We start from the raw sequence: 26,161 nt of genomic DNA on the forward strand, positions 1-26,161 counted from the left end.
GGCAGTCTCAGTGTCACATCATGTAGAACTGCTGTCCCATCTCTGTTTGCTCGAAATGGCTCTTTGGCCTCTTTTGGCCTCTCTAGGGTCAGAACAGCAAATTCATGGGGTGTTTCTGCCTTGCATGCTTCATAGCTTTAAGTCTTGCTTTTCAGTACAGTTCAACATAATGTGTTTGCTTCCTAAATTGTACTTAACTATTTCTGACTGCAACAAAACCTGTGTACCTGTGTACCTGTGCCTTACACAGGGTATGGATGTTAGTCATTGCAGTGAAGCCTTCCTCATGCAGAAATAGCCTCTCTGCTGTTTTGGGTTTTTTTGGTGTGTTTGTTTGTTTGTTTTTCCAAACAGTTAACCAAGCTTCCTTTCCTGTTAATTTAAGAGAAAGCTGTTGTTTGGTTTTGTGGATTGTTGAGGGTATTTTTGGTTGTTTTTGTTTGTTTGGGGTTTTTTGTTATTGTTGTTTTGTTGTTTGTTGTTCTGGGTTTTTTAAATCAAACTCTGCTTTTTCTGTTAACAGTACTTATGGAGCTTTATGGGAGATACTATTCTGTTGTATTAGTGGATGTTGAGTCTGTAGATTTTCACTGCTTGACTTTGTGTGCATTGATATAGAGCCCATAAGCCTTAACCATGTTGTTTGAGGTGCTGTGGAAACACATCATGGAGACTGTGCCAACCACAGAGCACTTATCTACTCAGTGTTATGGTATTGCACACGTGGACCAAATTCTGCTCTTGTACACATGGCAATAAATTCTATTGGCTGACTGTAGGTACCCTTGCTTGTCTAAGTTTATTGGATCCTACTGGACATTTGCAGTCGAGATACGCTGTTTCCTTTCTTCTCAGACGCATAGCCAGGGGTGATGCTTTCCTTTTGCATTCCCTTCTTCCTGCCAGGACTGTTTTCCCTCCTCTTGCTTGGTAGTTTAGGTGTTTAAAGCCGTGTTTTGAATTTGACTTTTCTAAGTGCTTCATCCTCTCTGTTTTCTTTTGCAGGCACTAGTTCGACTTCCTCCTCACATCTCACAGTGTGATGAAGTCTTCAGGTTCTTCGAAGCTCGCCCAGAAGACCTTAACCCTCCAAAAGAGTAAGTGCTGTGATGGATTTCCAGTGCTGCTCAGTTAATTTTGATTAACTGGAAGGAAAAGGTCATTTGTTTTTATTACTGCTGTACGTGTGGGTGAACAGATTTTGTAGCTTTTGAGCACCACGATGAACAGAGGAGTCATGTAATCCTTAGAGACAATTTTCAGCCATCCTCCACCCACCTTTGCTTTGTTTCTAGCTGATGGTTCTAATGAGGGAACCTCCCCTGGCTAGTGGGTTTTACCTGATAATTATCACCAAAGAGTCATTTAGTTCCCAAAAACATTGGCTTTGCAGCAGGGGGAAATCCTGCCAGTAAGCACTTGGCTTATAATTACCAGCTGCTTCTTTAAATGTACTCCTGCCTAGAGATACTTAGTTATCTGAAGGGAGCAAGATTGTGGTCCAGATCCAAAATTGTCTCTGGAGAGTCTATTCTTTCTAAGCAGGAAGCCAAGAAAAGGCCAGGAAAAGAGTTACCATTGAACATGAAACAGAATCATAGCCATTACCTTGGAGCAGACAGGCTGATTCATGCTGAGGCAGTCAGGGTTCAGAGGGCTAATTTATCCAGGGAAAGCATTGGCAGGGGGGTATTTACAAGCAACTGTGCTGCCTTGCCTGATATTTCCTTTTTGCCTTCATACGGAACAGGATATATTTTACTGTGCTCCACAGTAAGATTTTGACTTGGTCCCATTGTGTTTTGTGCTGCTTTGTTGCAGTTTAACACTTGATTGCAGGCTGTGTTACCATCATTTGCTTTCTCCAGTGTTTGCACAGCCCTCCGGGTCAGGGGAAATGGATGTGAAGCTTTTGGGTTTTGTGCACTTAAGCTCACACAAGCCTGTAGTTAGTGGAAAGATTTGTGTTGTCTTCAGCTGACTGTTCCTGTGCTGGTGTAGAGGAGAGGACCTTTGCAGTTTGTTTTCCCAAACTTTGTCTCTTGCACATACCTGATTTTATACAAGGGGATATATTCCCATTTGTACTAAAGAAAATGCTGCTAGCAGAGATGAGAGTGAAGTAATTCATTTTTGAATGAGGAAAAGAACAGTTTTAAATTCAAAAGTCTGGAAAAAGAGCTGTTGGTTTTGTTGGGGTTTTTTTGCCAGTCTTGTTTTAGAAAAACATCTGGGGTGAATAAATACAGTTGCATGTTCATTGTTAAATACATATTACAAAATTAGAGACCATTGCAGCAGGATATGCCTACACTCAGACCTGCTGACCATTGCAGTTTTAATTTAGGGTCTAAGAAGGTTTGCAAGGGTTGCTTGATCCCACAACAGCCCTCTGATGTAAGAAGACATCCTCAAATGCCAGGCAGAAACAGACACCCAGAAGTGGAGAGAAGTTCCCAGAGTTATGGGAGAGTTCATCTGGAGGATCTCAAATGGACCTCAGGATTCTGCTTTAAACACCGTTTAACACTCCTGTCCACTTTTTGTGCTGATACAGACCCTAGAGCATTAAGGTTTTGGATTTGGTCTCTGCAAGGCAGAAAATTGGGACCAAGGCCCATTGCTCAGCTGGCAATAGCCATTATTACTTTATTTCTCTTTTCCCTCCTACTACAAGTTGTTGAGGGCCTTTTGCTGAGCTCCCTGTTTGGCAGCCTTGCATCAATTTTCAAGTTATCCTTTTGCTCCCCTGTGGAAAAACAAAAAAAGGCTGAATTTTCTCAGCCCAAGCCTTGCATCTTATTCCAACCTAGTAATAAGTGTGATTTATTTCCCTGGAAAATGTAGAGCAATAACCTGATTAAATCTCACTTCACTAATGTCTGCAAGACATTAATCTAACTGGGTTTAAACAAATCCTACCTCGTCTTCTGTAAGCAAACAGATCTTAGGGAAGGTGTCTAAGGTTTCTGCTAGGAGTGCTTCACAAAAGATGTATTGTTAAAACTGAAGATTAGTCTCTACAAAAAGATGATTTAAAAGCCAACGGAAACATCTTGGTGTTTTTATTCTGTGAACTGAGGGGGAAGGGAGGAGATCTAGGGCTCACTTGGACCGCTGTGTAGGGTCTGGGGGAAGGACACCTCTAGGGCAATTCTCAGCTTCAGCAGTTACTGCAGGAAGGAGAATGATCAGCCAGAGAAACCCCCAATTTATTCCCTCATTTTGCAACTCTACCAAACCCCTCCAGAAACAGTGAGACGGTGGTGCCCAAGCCCTATGAATTCAGCCTTCCTGGGACCTCATGAGCCATTATTTGTCTCACTGGGTGTAGCAGGGATGTAGCCTGGAGGCAGCATCTATACTACCCGAATTGTTTTATGTATTTCTTCAGCTGCTTCTTTTAGCGCTCAGTGCTGAGGTGGTTGGTATATTGCTACATAAGCATAGACATGACATTCAACTGGCTGGGTTCAAGGACAACAAACACTGCCAAGTGAAAGACTCAGCCACGAAAGGATGGCAGAACAGAGTTGCTTGTGCTACCTTCATTTCTTTTTGTGCACAATGAGATGGTCTTTAGTTTCATGATCACCTGCTGTTTTTGTGCAGCAGCTCAGCCTCTTAAGACAAAGCAAGACCTAGAGTTTAATTAACTAATTTTCAGGAGTGTAGCCTTAATCTCGTGAACATTTGGGTTGTTGAGCCCAAAGAGTTCATTGAGTTATTACATGTCTGCAGAGCAGTGACTGAGCATGTGCTTCTAGCCATAAAAATATGGAAACTTAAACTTCAAGAGAGGAGGCACAAAAAAGTCTGGTTTGCCTTTCATCTGGGATGTGGAGAGAGGTATCCATGCCCTTAATTGCTGAGCCTTGACTTGTGATGATGCACATGCAGTGATTTATGTATTACTGCAGTTGTGAAGCTGTGCCCATCACTTCTGTTCTTATTGTCCTAAAAGACACTAACACTTCCCTGTAGTGCCTTAGGCACTTTTACAAATGTGTTTGGCTTCTTCCTTGTAGCTCTTGATCTGCCCTACCCTTGCTGCCACCCTGCTCCTCAGTCCTGTCCTCTCTGGGTTGTGCCATGTTTGGCTTGCAGGCTGCTCCCTGCAGGGTCATTTCCTACTGCTGCTGTGTTCTGATTGCCTGCAGTGCTGAGCAGCACACAATCCAGCTATAATAAAAGCTGGGATTTCCCAACACTGTTATAATCCGGCCAATTTGTTCAGTTGGATTCGCAGCTTAGGTTTTCTATTTCCAGTTTTGGTGATGGTCCAGGCTTTTGAGTCCTGTGACAGTAGGCAGAAGGTATTCCTTTCAGTCCCATTAACCCTCTTCTGGGTACAGCAGCTTGCAGGCAGATTGCTGGAGACATGTCTCAAGAAATCCTAGTGTTTGAACTGGCTGACAGACTCCCAAGTCTGCACCTGCAAATGGAACTAGCCCCAGGTCTGATAGCTCCCAACAGTAGGCTTCTTTCATGCTGTGAGGGAGAGATCATAGGACACTAAATCCCTCCATAGGATAGTCTAGGAGCTCACATGGTGAAGGCACAGCCATTGCAAGCGAGCCAGCACAGGCTAGGAGCAGGGATGTGTATGGCAGGGTTTGGAGCCCCAGTGCTGCTGTTCCCAGGGTGGTCACTTCTACTGCTCTCACTTCGTTCTGCTGATGAGCTGCAAAGCAAGTACACTTCAAACCATCAACTCTGGTACCTGAGGAGCATTTTTTAACCACTTAGTTTTGTGGTATCTGGAATTTTAGTGTTTGAGCTAATGTCTGGGCTTGTAGCTTTTACTGTGCCTGTGTAAGGACCTGTGGAAAAGGTACTGTAAGAAAGAAGTGAACTTTTATTTATCCATTATTCTAAGTTAAAACACCACGTCACTGAAAGCCATTCGTTTACTGGATACTTCTGTTAATAATTAAAATTACTGATAACTAAACCAGAGGTAGATTAATTTCAGACTTCTACTGGGGATTTACATTCAAGGCTGAGGTCAGGCCAGGGCTCATAGTCAACAAAGAAAATCTCCGAAACCATTTTTTAAATTATTCTTTTTGACTAGAAATAACAGAAATACCCAAAGAGTAGGATCAATCAATTAGACATTGTGTATGGTCCACTGCTTTTAGGGTATTTTTGCAGTTAGGTTCAAAATATCACAGCCAGACCACTCATGTGAGAGTTGTTTTTTTCTTTCTGGGTCTGGATCCAGACTAAAAAGCAGACCAAGAGTCAATGATTCAGTTCTCCAATACTCCCCCCGTAGAACTGCATGCAGGCTCAAATAAGGTTTCTGTTTAAACAACCATTAATAATATTAACGACTGAATCTAAAGGAGTGTTCAGGATTTGAGAATATCTTTCCTGTGAGAATCATAAAGGGATTTTCAAACAATATGCAAATCCAGTAAAAATAGGGAACTTATTATGTATACAACATAATATTATGAAGGTTGATGCAGAAAATGAACTGACTGCTGAAGGTGCCTTTACTGAAGAACAGAAATGCTTTCTTGTGGTCTGTAGCCATGAGCTTTACTGATGGTATCTCTGTCACATAAATACTGGTGTAACGCTCAGATACTCAGATGCTAGGCAGCCACTGTAAAATGGAAGCTGGATTCTCCCTTTATCCTTTATGTATTAGAAATTTTGATAAGGAAACTGGAAAAAAGTTGCCTGGGTAATGCAGTGGCCATGTTAAAAAAGCATGCTTTTTTAACTCACTTTATGAGTCTATCACTACGAAAGCACAGTTCCCTAATAGGCTTTTTTCTATCCGTAAGCATGACTGTATGACTATATGACTATTTCTGAAATTTGATAGTTGAGTCTTTGAGCAGATGTGCTATGAGGAAAGCTGTCTTTTTTTTTTTGTCCTTTTTTTTTTTTTTTGTGGTTGCTCTTTTTTACAGGACTTGCAGATAATTTTCACAGCATTTAGGAATGTGGTCAGCACCATTTTATGACAAGTGAGACTACAGTCTGCTCTTGGCAGTGGGATTGTGACTGCTCGATGCATGCATCTGATTAGGGAAATTCATTCCACTTGTGAGATGCAATATGGAAATTAGTTTTCTCTAAGAAATTCAAAATCAGAAAAATATGTAAGTTTCATTTTAATGTGATTTATCAGCTAGGAAGTAAATTGTAAAAAGAAGAGCAGGAGAAGCTCTGAATAAAGGTGGTGGTAGGATAAGGCAGTTGAGATCTATGGTTCTGAAGGGAAGAAAAAGTTAATATTTTCAAAGAATTAGTTAATCACCGTCAGTGGAATTTGAGTAGCTAAGGGTACAATAACCTGTTAGGGCCAAATTTGCCAAGAGCCTTGCTTGACTACTCCTAATTAGTCACCCAGCTCTCACTGATTTCAGTGGGAATTAGGTGCCACAGCTCTTTGAGCATCTAAGGGTAGTAGAGCACCAGTGTTTAGTTTTTCAAATGTGACATTTTATGGCTCTATTTACTAGAAATGTTTGGCTTCAGCACCTAAATTTGTCATGAAAATGGTTTTTCAGCTTCTAACTCACAGAAGTGCTTTACATTGTCCTGCTCACAGTATGAGGCTGTGGCAAAACTGTGGCTGAGGGGTCAGACAGCAATTCTGGAGCCCCCAACATAAAAAGGACATAGAACTCATGGAGAAAGTCCAGAGAAGGGCCACAAAGATGATCCAAGGGCTGGATCACCTCTCTTATGAGCACAGGGTGAGAGAGTTGGGGCTGTTCAGCCTGGAGAAGAGAAGGCTCTAGGGAAACCTTATAGCAGCCTTCCAGTACCTGAAGGGGCTACAGGAGAGCTGGTGGGGGGCTTTTTACAAGGGTGTGTAGTGAGAGGACAAGAGACAAAACTGGAAGAGGGGAGGTTTAGGTTAGACATTAGGAGGAAATTCTTTAGTGTGAGGGTGGTGAGACATTGGAACAGGTTGCCCAGGGAATTTTTGGAAGCCCCATCCCTGCAAGTGTTCAAGAGCAGGTTGGATGGGGCTCTGAGCAACCTGATCTAGTGGAAGGTGTCCCTGCTCATGCAGGGGGATTGGAACTAAATCATCTTTAATGTCCAACTCAAACCATTCTGTAATTCTATGATTCTATGAAATAGAGGAGTCAAGTGTGGCTGATTCCCAGTTGTGTCCCCTCTGACCTGGAGAATGGGAGCTCAGCATCTGGGACCCGGCTGTTGTCAGATGAGGCTCTAGATGCCCCCACAGCATATGCTTGTCTTTCATCAGTGCATATTATCATGATCTTTGGGAAGGTCTTGCTTGGAGATTGTTATCTTGAATAAACTAAGGCAGTGCAGGGATGGAGGAGTCCCTAGGAATGGAAAAGGAGGAAATCACAGATGCATTACTCGTCCTCTTCTTTGGTTTCACGTGGGACTTTCTCTGTTGTTTGCAACATATGAACAATTTGGGTTGGAATATCAAATGGAGGATATTGAAATTTGCTGCTGGCTGCAGCATCAATGATACCAGCAAATAACTCAGCCTTCCTGACAGAACATTTGAATCTTTTTGCTACTGATCCAGAAAATGAAAAAAGAAATTCTATGTAGATAAATATCAAACAATAAACCTGGGGGAAAACAGAAAGCATGCTAAATGAAATAGGTTCAGTAACCACAAAAAAAAAAAAAAAAAAAAGATGTAGAAGAATGGCAATGGAACCGCATATATTACTGTTATTACTGTACAGCAAGAGCTTTAATTCCTTGGCTTGAGTATCACATTTGGGTTTGCTCATGCTTTGTAGGTCTGACTGTGAAAGGACATGAGGCTGAGAGCAGCAAAGATAGTTTAATGTACTGACACTTGGCACTGGTGGCCAAGTGTACAGAAATAGCTTTTGCCTGGATTGGTTATGAGCACGCTGCAGGGTTTAAAACCAGCATGCTGTCACAGGCACGGGGTGGGTTAAGAATAACCAGACTTACCCAAAATCCATCAGAATGTGACCAAGATCAGAGCTTTGCTGACATGCTGCTTCTTTAGCAGTGACACCAGAGACTGTCTTGCTGCTGCCAAACACAATGGTAGTGGCAATGCTAGTACAATTTTACTGTTTATAAGCACAAATTCAAGACTTTTTTTTTTAATTTTTTTTTTTTTTTTTTTAATTTCTCTGTAGAAGAGTTGGGACTCAAGAGGTGTTTGGAAATGCAGAAATGTTGCCTTTAGAAAAACTAAATGACAGGCTTGTTAGCTCAGGGGCCTTTTTCCTGTCCAGTAATTTATTTTTTTTCATATCCTAAAGGAACAATCACTGCTGATAGTTTGCCAATGCCTATTTTGTAGATTAGAAAGTAATAGTTTGCTTAATGTTTAACTTAACCCATAACATTTCGTCTTTCCGGAGAAAAGAAGTTTAGTGGTTAATGCAAGGGATTGGTAAATCTGCTCCTTAACTGTCTCATTGATTTATTTTGTGATGTTGGAAAGGCCTTTACATATTCTGGCTGTATCTGCAGTATGACTGCAGATTTATGGTTTCAGAGATTTGCTAAAAGGATTTGATTCTGGTAAAGAAACCTAATTTCTTCCCTAATATAATTCTAGGAATGACCGGTAAGAAAAATAGTTTTTAAAATCATCAGTCAGTGTTGGAAGTAACTTTACTTCCAAAATCTGTCAGGAAAGCCTGTTCTACTGGTGCTTCTATATGCAAAACCAGTTAGGGAGCCAAAGTAACAAATTTATTCCTCTGGCATTGGGAGAAACCTGGGTTAATGAGGCATGACTGGACCAGAACCAACATAACTGGATTCAGAGGTTATCAAGCTTGTTGGGAAGGACTGGGGGCACCTGTTATCTGTGAGCCCCCACTTACAGAAATATGTGGCTCACTGCCACAGGATCTTCTGAAAGTCTGTGTTTAAAGACTGGTGATGCTTGGTTTGATGCCCCAGAATAGGGGCAGCCCATAGGGTCAAATCCTCCATGCTGGTAAATACGAGATCTTCAGGTCCATACAGAAGGGGGAGGCATCTGGTCCTGCTGTGCTCTGTGGATAAGCATGGAACTGAGGAGAGGAAGAGGGATGGGGACTTTCTCTCCTTATCTGGATTTTGTGTTCTGGTGAGCCCCTGCTAGCAGGTTAATTTCACAAACTGAGGTATCTGTCACCATTGACTTATGACCTGCCAGGCAGGAGGAGACGGTGTGGAGTTTTCACTAACATGACAGAATTGAATATAGCCTGTGTTGTTCTCTGTGTGTCACGTCTCTGAAAAACAAGAATAGGCAGCTTATGTTGAAAATATAAATATATCATGGAGAAGAATCCAGCTTGTCATTGCTATGTCTATATTTAATACGGTTGCACTATCATTTAATGAAGATCTTTTTCCACTCTGAAGAGGAGGGCACTAGGGACAGACACACTCAATGGGGTGTTTGGGCTAGGGTGATAAATTACTCCCCAGTGGTGCCTGGGATCAGATGGGACTTTTCAGTACTCTGTGCTTCCTATTGTTAATCGCCATGTAATTTTGACATTGCTTATCTGGACAGTCCCTTTTTTTTAATGCTGTCAAGGATCAGTAGCACTGCTGGTTATAAAAAGAGTGTTTTTCTCATGCAGACATGCCTAGTGCAACCCTATATGTGATTCTGAACTGGTTGGGGACAATGTAAGACATCCTGTTACATTTGATAGAATTTTTTCAGACTGTATGTTACAAGGGAAGGAATTGCTTGAAATGTGTTTCATGCTGTTAACTAGGCCAGGTGGAGTTGATCTTTCACCTTTATTTAAGTTGGAGAATTTCTGTCTACACACCAGGAAGTAGAGGTGATGTTCCTTGGTAAACAAGACTTTTGGATTCTTAAGAGTCTCTGGTACTGCCCTTAGCATCCAGCAGTTGCCACTGAAGAGAGAGGAGGAAGTGTTAGCAATCAAAGAGTGCTGAACCACAGGCAAAGCAAGTCAGGTCTCTCTGGAGAGCTACCACATCCTGCTTTGAGTTTGGTGGAGAGCTGGGCTTCCTTTCTGGCTGTATCATAACAACACATTAGACAGCTATTGTTTGGTGCACCTGGCTTCACCTGTTCACCTCATGCCACCACAGGTTTTGTGATCCATCTCATTACGTACACAGGGCTTGGTGTTTCTTATCCACAGAGTTTTGCATTCAGCTCCCAATGTTGTTGCTGTTTAAAATCTCACTTGTGGCAAGCCTGGAAAGAAAAAACATTTGTGGCAGTAGGGAACCATCTCCTGGCATGCTGCATGTGTCTGAGATGATCTGTGTTGCTCTGTCCTTCTGTCTGTAGAGGAATGGGTTGCCTTCTTTAGAAATTGGGATGTATAAAAAATACCAGACCTCAAGTTGCTCTGGCTGTAGGAGACACAGTGATCCATTGGTAGATTCATTTCCACCCTTTCCATCTTCTTGACTGGTCTGCAGTTGACTGTCTTTCATGCATGCTGTTCCCAGAAACACAAGCAGAGGATCAAATAACAACATGTTTTGACTCCAAACTCTGGAGTGACTTATCATGTTATCAAAGCTTTTGATTTAATTGAAATTTCACAGATAACCTTAGACCTTCTTTTAAGTGCAGACTCAAGTGCCAGTGGGAATTCAATTAAAACCCTCCCCCCTTCCTCCATTAATGCTTGCATTTTGTTTGGGAGGTTTATGGAAGGGATTTGCTACTGCTTATCTCTAGCTAGAACTATGTGTCTGGATTCAAAGATGCCTTTTGTCTTTGGGCTACTTTCTTTTTCCAGTTATGCCACAGTTTGGTTGGAACAACCCTATTGATTGTAATGGACTATTTGAGATGTACACTGATGTAAGGATTGCAGAATTTGTTGTGTTAAAAGCAAAATTCTTTCCTTGTTCCCATTCATATCGCTTAAAACAATTGGCCTAAGCTCAGGAAAGATGCTCATTTAAACAGACCTTGAGTATATTCTGAATAGAGGATTGACTGTGGCTTTGCAATACTTTAGTCTAATCTAATAAATTCTGGTTATTTGCTGGATTCTTGCAAGCTGTATTTGCTTCCCAGCTCCAAGGAGTTTTAATAGCCACTCCAGTACTGCTGACTGCAGTGCATTGTGGTGAACCTCAGAACATTGTATATGTCTGATTACATTTGCTTTCAATTATAGTCTTGTGGATTTGAAAAATCAGAGCAGTTCAGGCTCGTTTGGGAACCACTGCAAAAAATGACTAGTAACCTGAGATACCTAGTGCTTGAAAATATAGAACAAGAAAATGTTGAATGTTGGGGGCCAAAAAATGTCTATTTTGCCTTATGAGAAGAGACCCATTGCAACAACTATGGGGTTAGGACAGCAGGGGCACAATATCTAACAGATAAACCTTTTCCTTTCCCATCTAAGTGTGCTGGGAATGAAGTGTGAATGACTCATACCAGAGACAGCATTCAACAGAGACTTGAAGCTGTCCTGGTTCACTAGTGAATTAGTTCCCTGTTGGATAGATTGCTGGTCTCAGTGCTTTTTCTAATTATTACAACCTCACCAAAGTTGTACTCTCTTGCTAGGGGAGCTGAAGTGTTTTCAAGAATGTTAAGATTAAATTGATCTTACCGACATCAAAATGCAACATTTTGTGGAGATGTTGATTATCCTCTAAAACTGGCTAAAAGAGGAGCTTTTTTTCCATGAAAAACTTCTACCAGAAATGAACCTGTCAGTTCCTGTTGAAGCATGATCCCAAAATCCAGGATTTGGATAGTTTTCATCAGCCCTGCTGAGCAGCAGGAAGTCTTCAGAGGGAACAGATGTGGACAGAAACATCCAGCAGATGGCTTTACCAGTGACCCCTTCTGCAGTGTGGTTCAGGTCTCTGGATGCTGTGTGGCTGGGACTTGATGTGCCATTTGCAGTGCTGCCATGGGTCTGGTCCTGCCCACATAAAGCCTCACTCTTCCAGCAGGCAGCTCTGGGAGAGCATCAGTCATGTGGCCAATCCCTTTCTTCCCTGCCAGCATCTGGCAAGCAAAGAATGGGTTCATGAACACATTAAAGAGCAAGCCCTGGTGCAACACTTGTTCGAGGCTTTATGAATATTTGTTAAATAAAAGAGGAGCAGAGAGGTTTTCATTGCTAAAAAAGCCAAACCACAGCACTGTGACACTGGCAGCAGTGCAGGGTGTTTTCACTCCAGGTGAGAATGATTTTGGTAATTCTGAAATTCAGACCAGAAGGTGGGGTGTAAGGCTGCAAATACAGGCAAGTGCAAACAAGGTACACAGACTGAGTAACTGGAGTAGCTTTTACTCCGTAGCAGGGACCAGTACATATTGCCAGTGTTTTACATTTCTTCCCACAAGATGGGACATTTTAGCAATACAGCTCCCAAATTTGAGGAAGCATAAGGTTTTTCAACTTGTGCATAACTTCTGCAGTCCCTGTTTCCAGTAACCTGGGGGCTGAGGCATCTTGTTGGGTCTGGATTAGTTCCTTCACCTCCGTACTTACTTTATAGTGAAGCTAAGGGCCACAGTCAACTAGAGAAGGCTGCAAGAGTTGTTCACATCCCTGCAAACAGCTTTAAACTCTTCCAGCAAGAAATCAGTGGAAAAATATCTTATTGTTTACCAAGTCATCTCAATTCACAAAGCAGGACTCTGTTGGATGTGCACTAACAATGCTATTAATGTTCATGATGCATCAGTGTCATCCCCTGGGGGGAGGAGGAACCCCTGATGGCTGAATGACACAGGCCCATATCAGCTAATGAGATGCTCTTCTTGCCAGGCCTGACAAATAAGCTTCTGTTAATCTTCATTGTTATTGTTTTCATACTTATCCCTGTATTCGGGAGGGTGTTGTTTTACAGATGCTTGGCTGAGGGATGGCAGGGTGACCCATGCTAGCTAGCAGGCTCTGAAAGTGAGCTGGGACTTTAAGAAGAGGCAGGCGTTCAGCAGATGAGGAAAAAGTCTACAGTCCATTCAATAAAGTAGTATGTTGGAGTGAGTGGTTGCAAGAAGTAGGAGTTCTGCAGAGGACAGAGATAAAAGGAGGCTTTCAGGCAGGAGAAAGGATTCCTGCCTTTTCCAGATGTAGCATTTGCATTCGGAGAAGGAGAACTGCCAAAAGGCCATTCTGATGAAGGATGCTTTGTGGTGCTTCCAGCCTATGAAAAAAATGCAGTACCTTGAAAGTTAGGTGCCTTTGGATTATTAGGAAAGGGATGAAATAGGCATCGTAAGAAGAGTCCCTTTCCCCCTCTTATGAAAAGCAGGTCTCCAGTGCGTTATACAATTACTAGCTTTTTTCCTTCCTTTTTTATCTACTTTCTCTTAAGGCTTTTTTTTTTTTTTTTTAATACATTCTTGCATCAATCATTCAGCATCCTCATAAATCAGAAAAATTTCTCCATGTAGAATTATGACAAATGGTTTATATTTAATTTTTTTGTTGATAGGCATATAAACTGCTGAGGCCTTATTTACTGCCCAGTAAGTCCTGATCCCTGGTAGGATAAATAATGCTTGTGAGAGAGGATTGAGTTATTATCAGCAAACTGAGAATTTTTGGCTTTAACAAACAAATGTTGCTTTTTTGCCATGATTTTGTCTATCCTAATACATGCTCAGAAGATCTCCAGTCTTACCTCCATTTCAGATATGGTCAGTTCAGGTATATTCAAATGCCATATAAGTAGAGCTGTATAAGTAGAAGATGTGACTGAGTTTAAGAGAGCACTGACCCCAAGTAGACCATTTAACTGGTTGGAACTCTTATCATCCTTTAAAAGCTTCCCAGTGAAGTTTTGCCAGTCATGTCTGTTTCTTCTTTTAAAGCTTTATTTTCAAAACACCAAAGCAAATTTCTGATTTTGAGTTAAGTAGGACACAGCCCTGCAGAGACACACATCAAAAACATTTCGCCTCCAAAGTAAAGCAGCTAGAGAACATGAAACTTGCTGTCAGCCTCATCCCAAGAGTGGGTCTCCTCCTCCAAGCATGTATGCACACGGGTAGTTTTCTACACAGTGAATAACTGTTGAATTCAGCAGGAGCACATGTGCACCCAAAGTTATTTGTGTGTGTATTCATGTGTATGTTTGCTTGATGGGAGTGAAAAATTCTGGAGAGGGCTGGGATATAAAGAACTTCCATTCATCATTAACCCCTCTGCAAATCATGTTAACTCTTCTCTCTTGCTTGGAAATGGACACGTATGGAGTATATGCACATAGGCTTTAGGGCCAACACAACAAATTAAAATTTAATTAAGTCACCAGCTTGCAAGGGATCAGGGTATTCTATTCTCAGAGACTCCTAAACATGGACATCACACAGCAAAGCCAGCAGAGAGACTCAACATTTAGCAGTTTTGTATAGCAAATAATTTGTATATGCCCCAAATGTGCTTTTTATGCATTTATTTGTAGTAATATTTCATAAAGAAAACAAAAAGGGGTTTGAAAGCAATTAGATATGTATCTTCATCTGTACCTTTGAGGGAACCTTTTAGTTGTGTAGCTGTAAAATCAAGAGAGCACCAGTACAGTCTCCATAAGGGAATGCAGCAACTCTGAGACAAAGGAATAAGCACAAGGCTCTGTAGAATACTTTTCTGTGGCTGTACTTGCTGTAAAATCCTGCCAGATACCGTTTTTACTGTGGTTTGTTCTTTTCAGCTAGCACTTGCTAGGGAATGCTGTGGAATTCAACCATCAAACAATTCTCAGTCCAGTATAAAGGACTAGGTCACTGTAAGCTGTCTAGTGGGTATTCCAGGCAATTGACTTATTGTCTCCTATTTTATATACATACATACATCTCTTACTTGACATTTTTTAATTGTGCCTTGTTCTTTTCTCTTGCTTTCTTTTTGCTTTCTTACCATCCCTGACTGCATCAGCTTCTCAGCCTCATATTGCCATATCTTTCCTTGTGTCATTTTTAGCTGTCTCTGGGTTTTTTCATTATCCTTACATCCCTTGGATACTGTTTTCTTCCTTGTCAATATGTTCTGTCCTTCCCCCGACATCGCTATTCTTGTTTCTGTGTGTCCCACCAGTACCCTCTATGTTGGATTTATTTGCTCTCTGATGTATTTCTTCCACCACTTTCTCTCTTTCCCATGTCTTTTAATCCCCAATCCCATATAAGAGATAACAGAGGGATGGTGTCCTGGACATAGGCAAGATCCTGAAGCTGAGGATAAGTTTGCCCCCACTGCCTTGAAGAAATTGCCCAGTTGCTGGATTTGCTGCTAGCATAGACTGCAGCCAGGACAAGCCAGTCTGGGGTCATAACAGAAACTGGGAGTAAACTCTGTGCCACACATGCATTGTGTTCAGGGCAGGGGTCTACCCTCACCCATCTTAGTGGCCCTGCTAACTAAATCTCAGCAATATGGGGAAGCCTTCTTTTATGTCCCGCTGAAGGCATCTTCTTTCAGAAGAAGTGATGGAAACCTAATTTGGCAGAAATCGTCAAGGTTTTGTGCTGGTTTATAACTTCTGTAGAAGTTATCTCTGTGATCTGACAAACAGAAATTCATCATCTCTGGCCTGAAGTTACTGGGTAATTAATCTTCTTGGTGGATAATGCGGGCTGGGTTTTTGGTCTGCAGGCATGGAGAGCTGTGAGCTAACCCGCAGCACCGCTGAACCTTTTCTCCCTCCCTTACTTCTTCATTTTCCCATGACCTTAGGAAAAAAAAATAAATCTGCACTTCATAGGTCTTTTTTTTTTTTTTTTTTCCCTAAATCACACTTTATGGAACACAGTTTTAATACTGTACGGTGGGTGTTTAATGATGTCCATATGGGTTTGTGGGTACAGGAATTAAATACATAACAGTTCACGATGACATAACACGGAAATGCAACTCCCGCAGTGCTGGTGTGTAGGCTGTAAAGGGTTATTAATAAAAATGAAGGTTTTAAATAGAAAACAAGCTTAGCAGCACCGTTTTGGCCTCAGGCCCATCTTTGAGTGATGGAAAAAAAAGAGGCTGGAATATATGGTCTTTCCTCAATACATGAAAATAAATACATTTTGCCACCATCCCTTGCTAAACGTTTCAGAGCAAAGGCTACAGGCCTGATGCATGGCATCTCTCTTCAATCAGAGCCTGAGCTCAGGGAGGTCTGGAGGGGATATTTCAGCAGGGTGCAGAACACATCAAACAAATACTAAGGGGGAGATTGATGCTTTAGATTATTAAAATGGGGTAAGGCCACAATGTTTTGATTGGCAAAGTCTTTCAACAGTTGGACATTAGTGATTCAGAAGAGCAAAGTGCTCTGTTTGTGGGTGAGCCAGGAAAATAACAACTCACACAGTTTGGGGGAATGACCTCAAGGAAATCCCATCCCATCTTGTAACCAGAGTTGCTGCATCAGTAAGCCAAGGAATTACATAATTTACCTATTAATATTATAGACAAACAAAAGCAAGTTTAATCCTCTGTATTCAGCCTTGTCATATCTGCAGTTCCTCCAAACCTTTCGTTTCAAGTCTTCAGAATAAATGAAGCATCCACAGCAGTGGATGATGTGCTGAGCATCTGTTTCTGAAGATGCTGTGTCTGAGACATCTCTCATTGATTTCCCACCAGTTGCTATTGACAGTGACTGTATGGGCAGTGACAGCACAAACTGAATGTGGTTCTTCTCTTGGCTGGTTCTTTACCCAATGTTTTTGCTGGAATTTGAGATGGTCCCAGAGCAAAACACACAGATCTCAATGCACATAAACAAACCTAGAATCTGCTGCTTGGGATTTTTCATGTTGCAGACGTGTCTCAATTACCTCCAGGTTGTAGTCCAGGCTGAGGGTCAGGACATGCCAGAACAAAAAGTGATCCTTCTCTGGTTTCCATGTTGTGAAATCCCAGCTGCATCCCTCTGCTCCTCCTGTAGTCATTGCTCTGTCTGCCCACATCCTTCAGCTCCAGCACTTGCCTCAGCCCATCCTCACACCTCTGACTCCTGGCAGATAGTTTTCCCCAGCAGTGAGCCATAGAGAATGCATTGAGAATGCAGGAGAAGTAAGATTTTCTTACTTTATCCAGTGCTGTCAGGGGCAAATTCCCACTGTCTGCTACTTCCTTGGTGCCTCCAGCTGTTGTTTCCTGTGCGACACAGATGTTGTTAGTCTAGGGGCTTCTGTCCAACCACTAGACACCTCAGCAGAGGACAACTCAGCTTATTGTATGAATTTGCAATTCATGCTGAATACATGGCATTGCATTTTTTCCCACCTGACCATAGCCAGGACAGTGAACGGGAATGTGGGACAAAATAGTGCCTGTGCACACCCAGTCCTGTACTCCTGTGTTCACCCTTGAAACCTGGCTTGAAACCAAGAGATTCCCCTAAAAATTGATTAGAGCAAACAACTCCCTGCTTGTTTTCTGCCAGAGAGCTGTCTGGGCTCTCCCATGCAGGGTGTTCCTCCACCCCCTGCTCTATACTCTGGATCATCTCAGGCACACCTAAAGCTTTTGGAAAATTATATTATGTCCCTTTTCCCAAATTTCTTTGTGCTGAAAGAGGTCAGTTGTTTGTCTTCTGAAACTGGTCTTTTAAAGAATAGGTATTATGTCCCTTTAAATAGCACAAATCACATGGGAACGGGATTATTTTTGTCCCCTGCTGACTATAATCTATCTTTTTTTAGTGAAACCAAAATCTTCCCAGGGGTTGTTCCTAAGAATAATACTGAGAAGAAAGCATCATGTGAATCATATGGTAGCTGCAGTGGCAGTAGCACTGCATTGCCCTTCTATAGAGCTACCTCACTATAAACCTCGAAGTACAGCCCAAACATGAACCAGCTCTCTAAGCTTCAATGTGAGATATAGGTTTTATTTTAGAACTGGGAAAGCGAAAGTATAAAAGTGGTTTTGAAGGGTCACCAAGGCTGGAACAGGAGCCAGAACGTCTGAATTGTAGCTTCACGTTATAAGTCTCAGCATGCTTCCCTTTATTTGCCTTTGCGAACACTTATAGCACACCAACAGTTTGGCTTGCTGCTATACAAATCCTTGGATCTGCAGGATTGGGTCAGCTTCCATATAAATTTTTTTGAAAATGCTATACGTGAGGAAAATGGGGCAAAGAAAACATTGAAGTACTTTGCCCTAACTTACAGTGGGACTAGGATTCAGAATGCCCTTAAATTCTCTGCTTCAACCACCGCCCCTCCCCAGTCCTCCAAATGAGCACTCATCCCTTGCTTGTAAGCATCTGAAGGGCATCTTTAGCTCAAGATCAGCCTCACCCTGTTGTCTTCCTATTCCAGCCTGTGATGAATTACCTTCTCTAAAGTCACTTTCCTGCGATTAACAGCAGATACCTGTGCAGAAGAGACACAAAGACCAGTCCGTGCTTCGTTTGAGCAGAACTTTTCTGGTCCAAGTTACTTTCCCAAGGGAGTGGAAGAAGGATTTGTCAAAAATGCATTGCCTTTGTTTTCTCCCTGCCTGCCCAATCCAGCATTTCCCATCCTTAAGTCTTGTGCCTGTTGAATTCTGAACTAACACGAGCACATCTGCCTCAGATAGACCTTTAACTGCCTGACTTTCCCCTCAGGAGCTATTAAGGCTTTCCATTGGTGTGTGCTCCGTTACCCACGCTGTCCTGACTCTTGCTCCAACACCACTTTTCCTCTCACAGGACCCTTTCCTTCTCTGTGCTGCCTCACTAGATTTTGTGGTCACCAAATGTGTGGTCTTCCCAGCAGTTCTTACTGTGCAGCTATCTGACAAGAGGGCCCCTGCTCTGTCCTCCTTTGTGGCACTAGTGCTGAAGATAGACCTTGCCCTATGCAAAGCTGTCCCTGAGCGTGCCCGTGCCAGTGGGTGAAAGAATGGGCCCTTGCATGTAGCTTTTGTTCTCAGTGCACAACCCACCTCCTGGAGCAGCAGATCAAGACAAACAGCCTTTCTGTGCAGTTCAGTAAGCAAGTGGAGCAGTGCTTCTGTGCCGGCTCTTTAACAGCAAGGGCATCTTCACGTCCTGAGCCTCATGTAAGTAAATCTGTCATCACGCTTCAGTCTTGCTTTTGTATAACATTTTGTAGTAGCCCGTCTTAAACTTGTAAAAACATTTTCTGGGAAATCATGCGTGGGAGGTGGGCAACTCCTTCCATGTATTGCCAGCTAATCCGTAATACTCTCCTTTATCATCACAAATGAGGCAGGTTTCTCAAAAGTGGTATCCTGTGCTGTTCTTCTGTCTCTTTCCTTTTGCTTTAAGTCTGGAGGTGGGATTCTGCCCTGGATACATTTTAGAGCACAAAACTTGAGGCCAGGACTCCTGGCTTCTGTCTTGAGCACTGGATGCTCACTACTGTACTAAATCCTGCTAGTGCAGTATCTTTGGTGAACTGGAAGGGGTTGTAGGCACGCAAAATACTGGGTTTAGCCATAAATTCTATTAAACATAGAGCAGGTGGAAAAAAAAAAAAAAGTGTCACAAAATGCCCAAGAAATCAGGAAATATGGAACTCCTTCAACTGTTCTTCATCTTGGGAAACAGAGGAACTGATACATCCCACTGGTACCTTGCTCTCGCACTATCCCAAAGTGTTTTGTGCAAATGAAAGCTCAAGGTTTTTGCAGATTCTTGTGACAAAATGTTTCACACCCCTCTGGGATCTGTCATCATTTCACACCTCTTCACTTCTCTTGAGCCATCACCTCCCCCTCTTCCAGCCTGGTAGGTGGCACATGAGGTATCACAACATCCCTGTGGAGGAAAGTAAGCACAAAACTATCTTGGAATCTGGCAAAGCACAGCTCTGCTGCAGGGCTCATCTCCCTTTTAATGGAAATTAAGTGTCTAAATCTTTTCGTCTTTCCCTCTTTTGCAGTTTTACTGTATGATCTGTGGTGAAGTTCTGTTGAGCTACATTTATTTCTCCTTCCCAAGACCATCTTTATGGCCTTAATTTAAACTAAGTAAAATCAGACACAGTGGAAGGTCATCATATTCCAGTGTTGGGGATGGGCTTTGCAGGCTGTTTATCTTTTTTCCAAGGACAACAGCACATTTGTGTTTGTGTTGCGTGTATATCTTGGGCTTACACAAAAACTTCAGGATCTGATTCTGGTGGGTCATGCTGGCAGGTATCCAAACCCCATAAATCTGGTCACCGTGCTTTTCCAAATGTTTATTGTGCTGTTTAAGCTTTTATGGGCTCTTGTGTGTATTACATATGGTCTGAATAAATGTAACACAGTATTACTGTGCTTAGCTGAGATGCAGAAGAGCTTCCAAGGGGATCATTAGAGCTGGGGCAGCCGTTGCTGGCGTTTGGAGATGAGTGTCTTGGTTGAGCTTTCCAAGGTTGGTGGCTTCACCCCTGTCGTGTTGATTTTTAAATGCCACTTGATCTGAGGTCACAAGGGTGGAAATAAACAAAGACCTGCAATTTCTCAGATTCAGTCCTGCAGCAAATCTCCCCTGTCTTAAACTCTAATAAAAAAGGACTGGATTTTGCATGTATTTGCTTTTATTTCCTCTGCTGCTGCTGCTGCTGCTGTGGCAAGGTCTGCTCTGATGCCAGTGGGAATCAGGAGAAGCCTTTAAGGAATCTGTGGATTTGTAGTGGGGCAAAAGTCACCCATGTCGCTGTAAAGGAGGAAACACCTACAGGCACTTAAGAGCCAAGGCTGCTCCTTCAGACAGATGGCAAAGAGGATACTCCCTGCTCGTCAGAGCCTACAGCTCTTCTTTGATCCTGGAGATCAAACATGAGCCAGACAGACAGAGCCAGCCAGGCTCCAGGTGGTGGGAGCAGGGGCAGAAACAAGAACATACAGGACTTCTGTTTGAGGGACTGAAATGTGAAAGTGGTACCTGGCCGAGGCCACCTCTCATGTTGTAGCCCTGGGACTGTGCAGGGAGCATGCATGCCCTTGTCAGTGTGTCATGGTCCTTCTGCTTTGCATCTTCACTCTCTTCTGTCCCAATTAGACTGAGGTAAAATCAGCCAACCTTGGGACCTTCAGAGAACATGCTGCAGTTCAACTGTGGGCTTTCCTTCACTTGGCCAGTTTGCCTTCTGCTTCAAGCTCTCCTTCTAGCACTGTCATTTCAGTTCCACTGCTAACCACACTGGCTGCAGAAAAAACAGGGGCTTACAGCTGAGCTTGCTGCCAGTGCTGGCTTTATTCGGCTTGGGCTTTCTGCTCCCTCTCCCCTGCCCTGCCTGGCTATTCAGATTGCAAGTTTTGGGGCAGAAACAAGCACATTTATGTTTCTGCAGCAGACACACAGGCCCCAGTTTGGGTTGGCCATTAGGGCTAATGTAACATCTACCATCAATAATTGACCTCTGCTGGGGGACATGCTGAAGTACTGGAGCCTTTACAGAGGTGTGGGGAGGGGATCAGGGTGAGACTAGTAGGAATGCGGGTAAAGGGGCAGAAGCACTGGGAATCCAAGGCAGTTCTTTGCTTCTGTAGAGTTTAATTTGACACTGCAAAGTCTGTTCTGATTGCTTTTTATTTTAGTTTGGTTTTTATTAAGACACAAATTCACGTATCCTCTTGTGTTGGCTCAAAAGTTGCAACAGAAAGCGGAGAAAATGTGTGTTTGCAGCCAGAGGCAGGGTGCTTCTGGCAGTAAAAATGGCTGGTTTTCCTTCCCTGTTGCTTCAGGTTGAGGATTAAAATGTGAGTTACTGCTGGTTATGATGAGAAAGGAGCAAAATCTCCGGTAACTAATACAACTATATTGAGATAATTTCTTTGCTAGGTACCTGATGCTGGATGCCATGTGTGGGGAGGAGTCACAGGGCATACTGCAACTCACTTGGGTGTGGAAGTGTTAATGTTTTAGATCCTGATCCTTAGGAACATGGGGACACTGAACAATATTGTAATGTTTTGACACCTAAAAGAAGCAGGGGAAGGAAAGAGGTTATCTGTTGGGCTTGATGGAACCCTTTGAAGTATTTTTCTGTGGATAGAGGTTTTTCCTCTGACCTCTAAACCATGAATACATTTTGTGCAAGGTCATTTATGGATACACTCTCCTCTCTTTGACCTTGATGCTGTTAACATTGCTGGGGTCAGAGGCCTGGGAAGGGTAAATGCAAACAATGGGTAGCACTAACACTCTGGTTGTCATGTTCTACAGCTTGCATGATACCAATAGCTTCACTTCACCATGGCTGGTTGAATGGGGGAAATAGTAATAGGAAATAAGAAAAAAATAAAAATTCTGGCATGCAAAGGGCCTGCCAAACCCAGCATGCACCTGAAATTCTCCCTGTGCTGTGATGTTAGGACTTTCCTTGGGCTACAGCGAAGGAGAGGCCATGAACTTCCTCCCTGCAGAGTACAAGCAAAGTCCAGCAGTCAGGGAAGATCCTGCAATGAACACTTGGTTCCTGCTGCAAGGGCATCCACAGGGGTTTTGGCACTGCAAGCAAACTCTTAGGGGTTGTATAATGTTACCATGTGCAGTAACACTGTTGATGTCAGCTAGTTACGATGGGGACACATCAGTCTTTAGGTTTTTTTGGAAGTATGAGGTGGGGCAGTTTATTACTCAGCTTTACACTACACTGAGGTGAGCATCCTGCTTTCTGCCACTGCAGAACTTCTGTTGTTGTTGCTGCTTTGACCTGCAGGATGATTTGAACCTGCCTGTGCAGAGCTTACAGGAACAGAGGTGTTGCAAAGTGCTGATTCATCAGCTCAGAAACCTTCTCCCTCCCCTCGCTCGGCCCAGTGACTCTTCAGTAGGCTGTTCCCATTAAAAGCTATGATGCTACTCCCATCTCTGTGTGGAGCTGCTCCCCAAACCCTCTGGGTAACCATGAGCAGAAAGGCTGAGGTGAACATTATCTGAGGTGGGCTTGAGACATCAGGACATGGGATTGCAGCAGTAGATTTTGCCACTGAAGCTGAAAACAGGTTTTAGGGAGACCCATTTATTAGATTGATTGTTCCCAGGTTTGGAAAATCAGTGGTTTTGAAAATGGAAAGCAAATCTCGGAGTCCTGGATAGTTGCAGCCACTAGATGAACTACTGTGTGAAGGTGTTTAAAAGTGTATTACTAATGGGAAGTGCTACCCAGGGTTCTTCCACTTCAGGATGTAAGGCCTGAGGAGCTCAGGGGGTGTGACAGCACAAAGAACTGGGGGACACCTTGAGCAAATTCAGTATTTTAAGTATCTGAGACTTGCCTATTGGTAAAATGAAGAGTACAGGCTAAATTCATCAAACTTTCCTGAAAATAATGGGGTTTACTGCAAGCCCACCTGGCTATTTGGCTCCCTCAGAGCTTGGAGGTTCTGGCAGGGGAAGTGTGGAATGTGTGGAAAGTGACATTGTTGTCATACGGTTTGTTGGCAGCTTCCTTTTGCCTCGGTATCTGTCTGTTCCGACCATCAGCACTGCCAAGTAGGCACCACACTAACATCTTGAGTGTGTCTGAGAGTGAGGGAGTAGGTGGAGAAGTAGCACAGAGAGCGGCTTTTTTCCTGGAATAACCCACCGGCTTCTCTCTCTCTGCCCCTCCATCAAGCAGCCTCAGCATGTGGGGACTTGCTGCCGTTTCAGCCACTCAGTTCCCATCAATTCGAGTGTAAAGGCAGGAGTGAGGGCAGAGGGTCTGAACACAAGCATGCATCATGTTCCCTGAAGCTATTTCCAGTTTCTCGTGGGCTGCATAAAGCCATTTACTCTTTTATTACCATGTGAAGAGTTTCATCCTCCCCACTGGGTTTTCTTCCTGGCTTTCCACATGAGAAAGAGTGGAAATGTTAATTTGCCACTCTGCAGCATGGAGAGGACAGAAGGAAGCATCAGAGCATGCTGAGGATCCACTTTGCAGGGACATGTGCCTGGAGAGGAGCTTTCAAAGTGGAGAAAAGCTTTTTATTGCCAGCAGAGTCTTTCCGTGTCAAGCGCGGACGGCTCCGGGGCTCCCACCTCTTCCCCTCTCAGGCTGGATGTTGAATCAGCTGTTTGTGCGGCCCTGCTCAGCACAGAGGACAAACCCTCTGGCAGAAGGATGGGGAGATGGAACAAATAAAGGATTTATAGCGGAGATTGTTTGTTTGTTCACAGACAGCCTGCTGCAGGCTTGTCCTCATGAGGCAAACCAAACCACCAGTTGCTCATAGGCTTTCCTCCCCGTAAGTGCGTTGCTGGCATGTCCTGGGGAGTGGTGAGGAAGAGGGTGGCAGGGGTGGCCTGCTCCTGCATGCCTCCTTCCTCTGCATGTTCCAGGGCTGCGACCTTCCAATATGCAGGGAGAGGGGAGGGAGGTGGGAAATGGGGTGACAAGAACAAACTTCCTGCAGCAGAACTAAGTGTGGGGGCTGGTTCTTATCATAAGAGATGCCCCCTGCTGGGGGCAGATGGAGGGGAGCCTGTCCCAAGCCCCCTGCTCTGCTCACCCCCAGCTCATCCACAGCACAGCAGCCTCACTGACTGTGGCATGTGGCCCTGCCAGCTTTGCCTGCAGATACCTGCACATCCCAGAGGGACAAGGGTTCTTGACTTGGCAATGCTGAGGGAAATGCCGTCCAAGCCACATGAGAGGGAGAGGCAAGTTAGCACCAGGCTGCCTGAGAGCACGACTGCCCGTGAAGCAGCTCCTACTGCTGCAGATATGGTGTTTGGAAAGCTGACCTGTGCCTGCTGGGAAGCTTCTCAGGCTGTGTGTGCTTTGGTGAGCAGCTTCACCCCCTGCCTGGGCTCCTGCTGGGATTCAGCTCATGGCAGCTTCTTGGGCAGGACTTTGTTCTCCTCCAAAAACCAGAGGCCAATGTGTAGGGTTGACCCTATCCAGATTTTTTCCCAACACAGTTCTCGTTCATGTCTGCAGTATGGCATGGAAGGAGATGGATGAGTAAGAACATGTCCCTTTTTCCCCCCTGCCTGAGGGACAGGTTACACAGGAGCTGGGAAGCAAATTGTGCTGGGCTGCAAGTTCCCCCTGGAGGCAGAGTAGTCCCTGTGTTGCATGGTCCCATGTCACTAATCTAGGGATGGACCCCCAAAAGCCTCCTTAGATCTAAAAGTGGAGCACAGTGCAGATGCGACAGTGTGTAGCAGCAACTTCAGTGTGAGAGTGGCAGCACCTGAGCAAGGTGGTGGTGATGCCTGCAGGCTCCCCAAGCTTGAGGAGCAGTGGATTGTCCATAGGACCTCTTCTCTGAAGCTTGCTGGCTGAAGATGGCTCTTGAATCCAAGATCTGTAACATTTACCAAACTGATGCCACTTGAAGGCAAGTGTAATGATATCTACTGTGGCTTGGCTGCTGCTGTTCGGTCCCCCCTTAATGAACACATTGTCTCTGCTATTGTTTTTTTTTTCTTATGGTCTGCTCATTCCAACAGTTATTCATGTCAGTGGTGACACAACTCATTTGGTCGCCCAGCAGATCCAGTGTAGAGCCCACCGCAGACACTACTTATTGACCTGAAGTGTGGATGGACTAGGGTGTCCTCCAGCAGCAGTGTCAAGAGAAGGCTGATCTCATCAGTGCTGCTACAGGGAGGATTCGTAAGAAGAGCAGCTTGAAGTTCAATAGGGTGAATGCTGTGTTCTTGGAGACCAGGTGCCAGAGATGAATTGGACAACTTGTGCTAGCAGGAGGGCTCACCAGTAGGGAGAGAACAACATCTTTTCCCAGCCTCACACATGCTCTTCCATTGCGTCTTGTCCTTCATTCTTGCAAACTAAAATGAGACTGCAGTGAAACTGAGTTGATATCTAGTGTCTCCCTCCCATCACTGGCTTCTGTTTTACAAAGAGCTTCCCCTGGGAGAGGCCACTTCTCTCTGACATCCCACTCTTCACTAGCAATGGCTGGCACAGCAAACAGAGCTACCAGCAGAGTGGGCAGGGCTTCACCTGCCCAGTGTCCTTCCCTTCCCAGAAAGCCAGGAGAGGGACTTCTCAGCACACTTCATTCATGCTGAGCAGCCAAGGACATTAACATACACTCACCCCTTGTTGACAAAATGCTCCATGTTTAACATTGTCCCAGAAAGCAGATATTTTTGGCTGGTTTTCACACAAAACTTGTCTGAAAGTCCATTACATGTCAAAAGCTACTTGATGCAGTGAGCAATATTTTGTGTTTCTGTGCATGTGTAGATGTGTACACAGCTGTAGCTCACCATCTTTATGTCTGTCTTACTGTTACAAAATGAATGGCAGTGCTGG

General features: G+C 43.7%; 1 protein-coding gene across 3 annotated transcripts in view; it reads left to right on the forward strand.

Annotated features, from left to right (window-relative positions):
* Positions 1–26,161, forward strand: part of SH3PXD2A (SH3 and PX domains 2A) — a 259,755-nt gene that overhangs the window by 109,978 nt on the left and 123,616 nt on the right. For 2 of the 3 annotated variants that reach the window (XM_051616598.1, XM_051616599.1), the window contains exon 5: positions 1,006–1,097. In XM_051616598.1, the coding sequence (XP_051472558.1) occupies positions 1,006–1,097 (92 nt within the window). Of the gene's footprint in view, positions 1–1,005; positions 1,098–18,960; positions 18,993–26,161 lie in introns of those variants that run through there. The other variant, XM_051616600.1, reaches the window with a different exon arrangement.

Source organism: Apus apus, chromosome 4, assembly GCF_020740795.1.
Source record: "Apus apus isolate bApuApu2 chromosome 4, bApuApu2.pri.cur, whole genome shotgun sequence".
NCBI classification, from domain to species: Eukaryota; Metazoa; Chordata; class Aves; order Apodiformes; family Apodidae; genus Apus; species Apus apus.